This window comes from Ambystoma mexicanum, chromosome 10, assembly GCF_040938575.1.
Source record: "Ambystoma mexicanum isolate Mex_15411 chromosome 10, UKY_AmexF1_1, whole genome shotgun sequence".
NCBI lineage: Eukaryota > Metazoa > Chordata > Amphibia > Caudata > Ambystomatidae > Ambystoma > Ambystoma mexicanum.
In genome coordinates, this window is record NC_090932.1 from 1,682,226,850 (window position 1) to 1,682,239,958 (window position 13,109).

General features: G+C 46.7%; 1 protein-coding gene across 2 annotated transcripts in view; it reads left to right on the forward strand.

The window, feature by feature from the left end:
* The window catches only part of AACS (acetoacetyl-CoA synthetase), a 341,576-nt gene that overhangs the window by 44,477 nt on the left and 283,990 nt on the right, over positions 1–13,109 (forward strand). For both annotated transcript variants that reach the window (XM_069620120.1, XM_069620121.1), the window contains exon 4: positions 158–271. In XM_069620120.1, the coding sequence (XP_069476221.1) occupies positions 158–271 (114 nt within the window). The remainder of the gene's footprint in view (positions 1–157; positions 272–13,109) is intronic.

A 13,109-nucleotide genomic window follows, 5' to 3' on the forward strand; every position in this document is an offset into this window, starting at 1 on the left:
ATGCAGGGTTCTTACCTGCTGTTAGTTCGGGCGGTCCGTGGTGGCTGGCGCTCCATGGAGTCTGCATTAATAAAGCTTGTATCCAGCTTCCTCACTTCAGAGTCGTATGAGCAGCTGTCAATGTATAGATTCTGAGCTGATGTGTTCATTTTTCCAGGGGAAGGGCGAGAGGAGATCTCCAAGGTCACCTTTGCGGAACTCCGGCAGGACGTGGCCCTCTTCTCCGCAGCCATGAGGAAAATGGGCGTGAAGCCCGGAGACCGGGTTGTAGGTGAGTGCCGCTCTTGGACATTTTACTTCTCTAGTCTTTCACGGGCACAAGATACCTCTGGTGGGAATTTGATCATTTGTAATAGGTCACTAGAACTTACGCCATTTATTTATTCTGTACTGTCACTTTTGGAAGCATATGCCATTTTGGTGGAATTTAATCTTCCCCTGCCACGTGGCCAATCTTCCTGCTGCAGAAAATCATCTGTAAATTGGGTACAATTGGATCACCAACATGATCACAGGTAAAAACAACACATTTGTAACCGCTTCTTTTTAACTGCTATTTCCCCCGCAAAGGTACATGGGGTGGGGAGGGGCTAAGATATATCATGCAAAGTATGGTGGGGGTAGGTCAGTGGGGGGGGGGGTGGAATCTCTCCCTGCATTTTGCAGCAAACAAAATAAAATGTATTCTATTACCTGCAACCAGAAACTGCGCTGTTCTAACATAGAACCTCCAAATGGTTTATCCAGGGATGCAAGTCCTGATTGATTTCTGCCTCACAATGCGTGCCAGGATTACTAGTGCCGGAATTCAGAACCTGGAATCTGAACGGTACCTTCCATCGCTAATCGTAGGTTGGTCCGCCATGCGCTGCTGTACCTGTCTCGAGGCCTAGCAGAGGTTGATCGTGACCTTCAACGAGCGAAGATTGATCGTGACCTTCAACGAGCGAAGATTGATCGTGACCTTCAACGAGCGAAGATTGATCGTGACCTTCAAAGAGCGTAGGTTGATCGTGACCTTCAACGAGCGTAGGTTGATTGTGACCTTCAATGAGCAAAGGTTGATCATCGCCTTCAACAAGTGAAGGTTGATTGTGACCTTCAATGAGTGTAGGTTGATTGTGAACTTCAACCTGCGTAGGTTGATTGTGAACTTCAACGAGCGTAGGTTGATTGTGACCTTCAATGAGTGTAGGTTGATTGTGACCTTCAACGAGCGTAGGTTGATTGTGACCTTCAACAAGCGTAGGTTGATTGTGACCTTCAACGAGCGTAGGTTGATTGTGACCTTCAACAAGCGTAGGTTGATTGTGACCCTTCAACAACCTTGTGACAAAGTTAAGCTTCTGTGAGCAGAAGGGCATCCCAACACCTATTAGGATCCTCTGAATGTTCATTTGGTCAATCCGACAGCGTTAATAACTGGTAGAGACCGCAGAGTGGTCAGAATGTGACTTCCCAAGACTCCTGGCAGTACAGAGTGCACCTGCAGCCAATGCCCCACAACTGCCCAGGCAAATGTAAAATGTAACAGGCCCCCTGCAAAGCGGAGTGAACATCCCGCCCCTCCCCCGAAGTAGAACATGCTTCATAGACTCCACTTTCAGGCCCTACTGGGCGTTATGGGCCTGTACACCTTGTTAAACACTCTTCCTGTGCTCGGTCCTTTTAACTTTGTCTTCCATTGCCATAATGCAGTGGAGGGCCACCACGATTCCTTTGATCGGGCTGGCAGGCGATTACCAGCCAACTGCACCCCATCTCCGGGTCATTAAGGCTATGCAGGATTATCTTGCAAATCACAAAAGGTAAAATGATCACTCTACGCAACAAAAGTTAGCTTCTGCGCTTTGGTGCCTCTGAGATTTTCAGCGCATTTAAAATAAATGAATACATTTTTAAAACGATGGTAACCAAAATAATTGAGATGTTGGCAGTCAGTTCTTATTGAACAATGAAATGTCCAGGGTTTCTTGGGAAACAAGGGACCACATTTTCTTAAATGATAAATGTCAAGATATAGCACAATACTTTAGTCCCAAATAAGTGAAAATAAGTTGATGTAAAGGATATAAAAGATTTGTTTGATTATTAAACTTGTGAACGAATTTACACTCAACGTGTTTTGGCATTAGTCTTCCTCAGGAGAAAGCAAAATTCCATTAAGAAAATAATAGCAAAGCACTAATCCAAGACTGTGGCTCACACTACATCAGGAAGGAAAGAAAGGCCACTGTAAGGTCTGATGAAACGCTGCGGGGGGTCTTATGTTGCTGGGTACTTTACTGGTGCATCCACTGGCTTGAACTGGTTTGAACTACTTTAAACTACTGCTACTTTATGAACTGTTTTAAGCACTTTTGCCACTCTGGTTTGCTTCCCCGTTGGCCATCCGTGTTTTGAAAGCAAAAACCGTGACAGAAAATGTTACTAAATTATATTGAACAGAGAAAGGCACCCAAAAAATAGGCACCAATGGGCACTAATTGCATTGCTGTAAAAGGGGTTATGTTTCAAGACAAAACGAATAATTAGGTTGATTCTAAATGTGCTGATTAAGTGCCAATTTAGAACAAAGAAAAGGTCCAAGGAATGAAAAATTCTGTTACATGATATGTGCTTCAAAAATATATATATTTTTAATATATTCTAGAATACATAGATGAGTTTGCGAAACGCAATTCACTTGACATTTACAAATGTAGTGTCGAATTTACAAACAAAAATCATTCATTACTTTGCATTCAGATCCCTTGTAATGAAAAAGAGAAGGAAGAAAGAGTATAAAAATGTGAATCGATAATCCCAAAATAATAATGTCTTGATGCAAATATGTAACATTATGGGAAATGTAAGCTCCCAAAGAAATAAACTAGAGACTTTTTCCAAATGATAGTTAAAAAAAAAAAGTAGTCCAACATTTTTCCACCATGAAGCGCACATAATCCATTTGCGCACGCGGCCTTCTTCAGGGATCATATTCACGTGTGGGCTGCACATTTTTATCTTAAACATTAAAAAAAAAGCCAAAGTGGCGGCAGAAGTGCCGGTCTAGAGTAGTCTGCATTGACGGTGTGCTGCTGCGTTTGGATGTGATCTGAAGCTATGGTTCCTTTAACTTTCACGTAAGGAGGAGAATACAAAACCAACCAGCGGGGCGCAAAGCGCCGGCCTACGGTACTCTCCGCTGGACTTCACGCTGTGGCCATACCTGTTGCATGAACTGGTGAGTTGTGGCTCTTAGTGGCTAAACGAAGCTTTGTTTGTGTCGTCTTGCCCTTGAGGATGCGTCTTTGATTGTGTTGCCGTTACTGTTTCTCCTTTCAACTTTGTTTTTTCCTCTCTTGTCTGCTTCACGGCATACTTGTATCGCACCAGGGGGCTTACCTGCTTAGCTCGCGCTCATTATGTTGCTTGATATAGACGCACTTGCTTGCCTTTCTAATAAGGCCTACTATTACCCGCTCCTCGATGTGCTAATAGAAAGAGGAGCCCGCGATCTGCTGGTTCACATTCATCTCCTCGACACCCAACTCAGCCCAAGAATGGCAAGTCAGCTAAACATTCTAAGGAAAAGAGAAGATCATGTTTTTTTTTAATCAACCAACAAAGAAACAGGCAATGTAGGTGTCAATGATGCTTCCATTGGAAATGCACAAATCCTACTGGCCCTTTGGGAGCATGGCTCTATGGTGGACAACAATTCCCTCCAGGAATTATGCTGTGGACTCTCTAGGGAATCACAGGGCTCACCGACTTCGTTGGCACCTCCCACGGAAAATGAATATGATAACATTATTGGGACAAACCTTTCTGCCTCGCCCGACTTAACCCAAATAGCAGCGGATGTGGAATCGTCGAGCGATGAATTGGAGTCTACTGGCGGCTCCATTGCCGCAACGTTAGATGCAGTTTTTGGCCTCTGTTCCTCACTTATGAAAGAACACAAAGACCTCAGCATGGCCACTGCTAAAATTGGGGATATTATTTTAGCTAACACTGATCACTCGATACCACCTTTACCTATTAATGCTGCCACAAATACTCAAGAGAATATTATTGTTGCTGCCGCTAATGACATCATGGAAGTGCCCGCACATCATGAAGTTGTGGATAATATCATTGTTGTGGAGCAAGCCATTAATAATCTTCGGCATTCTTTTGACGACGAACCCGACATGACCCTATGGCAGATGTAAGAGGTTTCGTCGCAAACGCAAAAGAAAAGGTTCAAGACTGGATATCAAAGCTCCCATAATATGTATCAAACAAAATCTGTCTGAAAGAATGCTGCCTCGCTTGCGGATCTTGATAAGAAGGATGTTATCTGTGTCGATACAGTCTCAAAATACGCGCTGACTACCCTCCAGGAGCAGTCAGGCACGCAGACGAAACCTATCCATAATGTGCAACTGAGGGGACCTATGGATTAGTGGCTATGTGGTCAATTGAAGGCCACTGAACAAGATCAGCCTGTGGAAACACCAGTGGTTTCTGAGATGTTTCCCTCAATATACCCTCCAATGTCGCTACAGGTTGATCAAGGGACTAATCTCAAGACTACGCCCCTGAAATGAACATTAAATGGCCTGTTGGGAATGACTGGAATCTGGGCAACTATATCAAAATCATTGAATGATTTAGGAGGGACGACCGTTGCAGGGTGCTGGAACGTTTGCTTTCGATTCCTCAATTGAGGTCAATTACTTCATCTTACCTTCTCTCTGTGCAGCTTCCTGACCTCTATAGTGGAGACCATTGGTCTCTAATTCAATATGTTTCCCCTATTACTGTACATCTGATTGTTTCCTGTGTCGCTCCTCTGTTAAGGATGGGCTGTGATGTCATTGCGTGTAGGAAAATGGCTTCTAAAATAGCCTAAAAGTTGGTTACAGTCAGCGTAAATAATGCCAGTGACTCTGCCTACAATGTTTCTGGACTAGCTACTTTGTTACACTCTTATGCTGAACCAGAGAGAGAAGTAATAAGAGCCACACCACCAGAGCAATGGAACTCGAGAGTGTCAAAGCTGGTGGTGTATGACGTTCTAGTATATCCAGTAGGTGTGACTTGAATTCCTGGAACACTAGGCGATATTGCTCTCTTCTTGGTCTCGAGGGTCGCACACTCATAGCCTCATATATCATGCGTAATACCATGGTACTGGTAGAGTTTCAGGTGGTCTCTGTATCGGTATAAAATCTCACTTGGCCATACAGGAAAATAACCCAGGTGTGAAAATACCTTTTGTAGTGTGTGGTCTAGTCACTGGTCTCTGGCCTACAGGTGAATTACGTATCATCAATGTATACGATCCTCCTGGCGGCTAGTGCACGTGGAGAGGGTTATTGATGGGGGAGTTCTAGAGCAGCCTGGAGCTGCCATTCTTTTTGCAGGAGATGTCAACTCCCATTGTTGTAGAACCATAGGAGATCAGCCTGGAGCTCTTAATGATGGTGCTACTTTGGAACTCCCATTGTTATACAGCGTGAATACCCACCGCCATAGGAGATCAGCCTGGAGCTCTTACCGATGGTGCTACTTTGGAACTCCCATTGTTATTCAGCATGAATACCCACCACCATAGGAGACCAGCCTGGAGCTCTTACCGATGGTGCTACTTTGGAACTCCCATTGTTATACAGCGTGAATACCCACCACCATAGGAGATCAGCCTGGAGCTCTTACCGGCGGTGCAACTTTGGAACTCCCATTGTTATACAGCGTGGATACCCACCACCATAGGAGATCAGCCTGGAGCTCTTACCGATGGTGCTACTTTGGAACTCCCATTGTTATACAACGCTAATACCCATCACCATAGGCGATCAGCCTGGAGCTCTTAACCGATGGTGCTACTTTGGAACTCGCATTGTTATACAACGCTAATACCCACCACCATAGGCGATCAGCCTGGAGCTCTTAACCGATGGTGCTACTTTGGAACTCCCATTGTTATACAACGCTAATACTCACCACCACCATAGGCGATCAGCCTGGAGCTCTTAACCGATGGTGCTACTTTGGAACTCCAATTGTTATACAGAGTGAATACCCACCACCATAGGAGATCAGCCTGGAGCTCTTACCGACGGTGCTACTTTGGAACTCCCATTGTTATACAGCGTGGATACCCACCACCATAGGAGATCAGCCTGGAGCTCTTACCGATGGTGCTACTTTGGAACTCCCATTGTTATACAACGCTAATACCCACCACCATAGGCGATCAGCCTGGAGCTCTTAACCTATGGTGCTACTTTGGAACTCCCATTGTTATACAACGCTAATACCCACCACCATAGGCGATCAGCCTGGAGCTCTTAACCTATGGTGCTACTTTGGAACTCCCATTGTTATACAACGCTAATACCCACCACCATAGGCGATCAGCCTGGAGCTCTTAACCGATGGTGCTACTTTGGAACTCCCATTGTTATACAACGCTAATACTCACCACCACCCTAGGCGATCAGCCTGGAGCTCTTAACCGATGGTGCTACTTTGGAACTCCCATTGTTATACAGCGTGAATACCCACCACCATAGGAGATCAGCCTGGAGCTCTTACCGACGGTGCTACTTTGGAACTCCCATTGTTATACAGCGTGGATACCCACCACCATAGGAGATCAGCCTGGAGCTCTTACCGATGGTGCTACTTTGGAACTCCCATTGTTATACAACGCTAATACCCACCACCATAGGCGATCAGCCTGGAGCTCTTAACCGATGGTGCTACTTTGGAACTCCCATTGTTATACAACGCTCGTACTCACCACCACCACAGGAGATCAGCCTGGAGATCTTAACCGATGGTGCTACTATGGAACTCCCATTGTTATACAGCGTGAATACCCACCACCATAGGCGATCAGCCTGGAGCTCTTACCAATGGTGCTACTTTGGAACTCCCATTGTTATACAACGCTAATACCCACCACCATAGGAGATCAGCCTGGAGCTCTTACTGATGGTGCTACTTTGTTACTGAAGGTCAGGTTGGATTTTATACAATGATTTGCAGAAGACGAATGGCCTGAGATGGCGTGAATTTCTGGGGGATTTCATTTAGATATTATTAATCCCACATTTAAAAATGTGGACACTAAATGGGACCCGTGGTCTAATGGTAAAAGCTCCCCCAGAATAGATTATATATTCCTTGATCAAAGACTAAGGACATATATGGAACTATTGACTCTGCTTAAAACACAGCTGAGTGACCATTGTGTATTAAAACTATCCATAGGCGAAAAGTGCCATGAACATCTCTCTTGTGATCTCGGCATCGTAGATATTGGTGGGAATAGGATTATGAGGACAGAGGCTAATTTACGTAGGTTTAACCAACTACTTGTGGCCTGTCTGCTTTTCCTTGAAGATATTACTGGTTCTTCCCACATTTCCAACTATGCAGAATTTCTCCAACTACTAGATAAGACATCACTATGCAAAGTCACCTTTCCTTCCGGGAAAAAGCACAACAATATTTACGATGTTGTAATTAACAGAAAAAAGTTGTCTCATCAGAAAGCTTTGCGAATTATTAAAAGATCTACTCGCCTTGCTCCTGTGGAAAGATTTGAGTTGTGGCCCAGCAAAATACTAAATACAGGGACTTGTTGCGTTCTTGTAAACACGACGCTATCGCTATGCGTAGATCACAAGATGACTAGAAATGGAGTGAAGGGAGATTGCCGGAATATTCGGCAGTCGGAGTTCTGGACGCGACATTTTGGTATATTTCTGCTAAAAATCAGTGGGAGGCTTATATTAAAAAAGGTATATTACTACGAAATCTACAGTCCCTCCCCCACCCCCCAGACTCGTCCACTAACCGCCTGTGGAACTTTTCTGTTTGATTTTGAAGACGTGTTGAATGTTATTGTCAATCCTGAAAATTCTTGAGCTCTTGGCACCGATTGCATTGGCAACGCTTTTGTTAAACCTAACCCAGAGAGGTGGACAGAGCTGTTTAATCATATGTTTTAGTCCATCTGGAATTATGGCAGCATCCCGCTGAGTTGGAGGGAATAAATGTGTATACCTGTATTTATAAAGCATGACGGAACAGTACCTGGCAACAATCGCTTATTAGCGATGCTGGATACAAGTTGCTCAATATTCTGCGCTATGGTACTCCACAAGTTAAATTGCTGGATTTCAGACAGAAAGATTGTTTCTCGCCCGCAGACTGGTTTCAGACCCGACTATTGTACTACGGGCAGTGTTTGGACGCTGCGGTACATGATGGCTGACACTAGTTGCCGGCCGGGAAAGAGTCTTTACCTTTGCTTCCTCGATTATGTGGGAGCATTTGATTGTGTTGTCAGAGAGAGATTATGGGCTAAATTGCAACAATGGGGGATTCCCCGGCCCTTCTCCACTTTATCAAACTAATGTACAGCAACACAACTGTGGCTGTACGGCTTGATGCCAGTGGGACATTAACTAAACCTGTTAGTACTAACTTGGGATTAAAGCAAGGCTGTGTCTTGGCCCCTGTGGCCTGCAATCTTTATGTGGCCGGCATGGAACTTGCTTCTAAGAATGCTACCAGTTTCCTGCCTACAATTGGCCAGGATCATATACTGTGGCTCTCTCATGCAGATTGCACTGTGGTCCTGGATCATGCACCTATAGGAGTGCAGCACCAAAATCATGGCCATAGGTGGGAGGCTCTGCAGGTGTAACTCGTTCAAGTTCAATCTTGATGGTTCATGGTTGGAGGTAATTGATACGTATCGTTATCTAGGCGTTCCTATTAGACATTTTCCATCTAAGTCTTTTTACGTGACGCCCCTTTGCGATAGAGTTGCTAGTAAATGGAATTCCACTAAAGATTAAGAATCCGGAAAGGTGGCTACTCCATGGAGGGTTTTCTAAAGATATATAAGATGGGTGTGATTCAATCAAGCGTATATAGATTACAGGTACTACAAGAGAAACATCTTGGGTGGCTGGATAAACTTGGGGGGGGAAACTGTGGAAAGGTATATTGAGGGTCGCCTCAATATGCCTCGAAGCAATAAGATGTGAACTGGGGATCGCCTCGCTACTGACTCTCTGGAAACTGCAGTATCGTAAATATGGTAAATTGTGCGATGAGCGATGATGACTCCTTGATGTCGCGTATAGTGGCCGACTTTAAGATGCATTGGAATAATGCCTCCTTTCTTGCTTTCGATGGACAGTTACTACATTCCTCTATAGAATTGGCTGGAATAATCCTATTAATGACTGTGCTACTTTGGCAACCAGCTTTGAGCACTTAAAGACCAGGGCTCTGGAATGGGGCACTAGTACGAATCTTGAGGCTCTTTACTCGAAAAAACAATACACACAGTACACAACGCAAAGCTTCGTATTGGGTAGGCCTCGCAGTTGTGACGAGGATATCAGACGCTTTTTGATCTGTCTTCGTCTTAATGTTGGTAGCAGGGTCGGATTGGCCCCTCGGCCTTTCGGCCCGTGGCCGGGCCGAAATCGTCCCTGGGGAGTGGGGGCCAGTTTCTGTCCATGCCTGAGTCGGTTTGGAAGAAGAAAAAATATTTTAAACAAATATTTTTTTTTTCTCAAAAAAGCCTTTCATCCTTCTTAGGTTGATAAATGAGTACCAACACAGGTTGGGTGATATTGTATGCATATCTGTTCTATAAAAAAGAGCTTAAGCGTAAGAGCTATACAATAACATATTATCTATCATTTGGCCTCGGACATCTGCTTGGATTAGGAACAATCATATTTGAAGTCACTTCCTGTTTTGTCAAGGGGTGAAAGGTCGTGTTTCATCGCTTCCCGGGATGTCACTTTGGGGTGGGGTCAAATGACATCACTTCCTGTGATGTCATCAGAGGTTAAGGGTCGTGAGGCAAGGGGTGGGCCACTTTTTTCAGGCGAGAGTTGGGCCACTTTTTTTGGGGTGACGGGGCCTATTTCTTCTCCCAGTCCGACCCTGGTTGGTAGGTAGGTATTGTTTATTTATAAAGCGCCTATACACAGGCAAGTGTTTCAAAGCGCTCAAGGAGGGAGGGAACAAGGGGGTAAAACAACAGTCGTTCAGAGCCCTTGAAATTCTGAGACGATAATAGTCTGCAGCGGCAGAGTAAGGCAGTTTGGGGGAAGCAAATAGGCCTGATGGCGATTCTGCAGTTTTAGACAGTGCAATTAAGGGGTGAAGACACCTGTGTTAAGAAAGTTTCATTTCCACAGGTATTTCTTGTGAGGAGCGGCGATGAACCCTCAAATCCATGCAAAGTGAATCTTCTTTTCTATTTAGAAAGACAAAAAAAAATGTGCCTCCAAAAAAATGAGTGTGTGAAGTAATGTAAGTACATGGCACATTTTATAAGCTTGTGCAGACTTACCTGCTTATCGGAAGGGTCTGTTAGTACTGTCAGCGTGCAGTATTTTGTAACGTTCTAGGGCGGTGTGACTGTGTTCGCGTGAGGGGTCATGAGTTTTTCACTATAAATATGCCCTGAAACCATATACACTGAATTCGTTTTTTGTTTTGATACTAGATGGCTCCTAGTTTCATAATACAAATGAAACCGCCATATTCAGCAAATGAAAGGTCTTTGGAAAAGGATGGCGTGATCGAATGCTGAAACCTTCTGTCTGCAGAGGCCACTGGGCGCCATTTTAAAAAGGCACGTAACAAGGCCCTGTCTATGGAAAGTGAATATGTGGAAGGAAAGGGCCGCATGACGGAATGGCGTCAATGCGTTGATTTTCTAATGTTGTGTATGACAAGGCACGTTTTAGATACTGGATGGGGGAGGGCAGAAATATGTGACTTTAAGCGTAGACGCCATTTCTGTTCCCGCTGCAAGCACGTATGTTTCCTCATCTATAAGGCTGTCACCCTAAAGTTCCTCAAGCTTATCACTGAGAAACTCAGCATCTCTGGAGGCCAACGAGCCAATGATCCCCCAGAAGTAGGAACATGTGAGGACAGGGACCCCTCCTCAAGCAATGGCCCCTTCTCAAGCAATGACTTCTCCTCAAGCAATGTCCGCTCCTTAACACCTAGATCTGCACCCCCCCCAGCTCCTCACCGCATCTGATACTGGAGGATCCGCATCCCTTCCTCTCCCCACTGCATCTGATACTGTAGGATCTGCACCCCCACCGCATCTGATACTGGAGGATCTGCATCCCCACCGCATCTGATACTGGAGGATCTGCATCCCCTATGCTCCCCACCGCATCTGATACTGGAGGATCTGCATCCCCACCGCATCTGATACTGGAGGATCTGCATCCCCTATGCTTCCCACTGCATCTGATACTGGAGGATCTGCTCCCCACTGCATCTGATACTGGAGGATCTGCATCCCCACCGCATCTGATACTGGAGGATCTGCTCCCCACTGCATCTGATACTGGAGGATCTGCATCCCCACCGCATCTGATACTGGAGGATCTGTATCCCCTATGCTCCCCACTGCATCTGATACTGTAGGATCTGCACCCCCACCGCATCTGATACTGGAGGATCTGCATCCCTTCCTCTCCCCACTGCATCTGATACTGTAGGATCTGCACCCCCACCGCATCTGATACTGGAGGATCTGCATCCCCACCGCATCTGATACTGGAGGATCTGCATCCCCTATGCTCCCCACCGCATCTGATACTGGAGGATCTGCATCCCCACCGCATCTGATACTGGAGGATCTGCATCCCCTATGCTTCCCACTGCATCTGATACTGGAGGATCTGCTCCCCACTGCATCTGATACTGGAGGATCTGCATCCCCACCGCATCTGATACTGGAGGATCTGCTCCCCACTGCATCTGATACTGGAGGATCTGCATCCCCACCGCATCTGATACTGGAGGATCTGTATCCCCTATGCTCCCCACTGCATCTGATACTGGAGGATCTGCTCCCCACTGCATCTGATACTGGAGGATCCGCATCCCCTCCGCTCCCCACTGCATCTGATACTGGAGGATCCACATCCCCTCCGCTCCCCACTGCATCTGATACTGGAGCATCCGCATCCCCTCCGCTCCCCACCGCATCTGATACTGGAGGATCTGCATCCCCACCGCATCTGATACTGGAGGATCTGCATCCCCTATGCTCCCCACTGCATCTGATACTGGAGAATCTGCTCCCCACTGCATCTGATACTGGAGGATCTGCATCCCCACCGCATCTGATACTGGAGGATCTGCATCCCCACTGCATCTGATACTGGAGGATCTGCTCCCCACTGCATCTGATACTGGAGGATCTGCATCCCCACCGCATCTGATACTGGAGGATCTGCATCCCCTATGCTCCCCACTGCATCTGATACTGGAGGATCTGCTCCCCACTGCATCTGATACTGGAGGATCCGCATCCCCTCCGCTCCCCACTGCATCTGATACTGGAGGATCCACATCCCCTCCGCTCCCCACTGCATCTGATACTGGAGCATCCGCATCCCCTCCGCTCCCCACTGCATCTGATACTGGAGGATCCGCATCCCCTCCGCTCCCCACTGCATCTGATACTGGAGGATCCGCATCCCCTCCGCTCCCCACTGCATCTGATACTGGAGGATCCGCATCCCCACCGCATCTGATACTGGAGGATCTGCATCCCCTCCGCTCCCCACTGCATCTGATACTGGAGGATCTGCATCCCCTCCGCTCCCCACTGCATCTGATACTGGAGGATCTGCATCCCCTCCGCTCCCCACTGCATCTGATAATGGAGGATCTGCATCCCCTCTGCTCCCCACTGCATCTGATACTGCAGGATCCGCATCCCCTCCGCTCCCCACTGCATCTGATACTGCAGGATCCGCATCCCCTCTGCTCCCCACTGCATCTGATACTGGAGGATATGCATCCCCTCCGCTCCCCACTGCATCTGATTCTGGAGGATCTGCATACCCTCCGCTCCCCACTGCATCTGATACTGGAGGATCCGCATCCCCTCCGCTCCCCACTGCATCTGATACTGGAGGATCTGCATCCCCTCTGCTCCCCACTGCATCTGATACTGTAGGATCTGCACCCCCACCGCATCTGATACTGGAGGATCCCCATCCCCTCCGCTCCCCACTGCATCTGATACTGGAGGATCCGCATCCCCTCCGCTC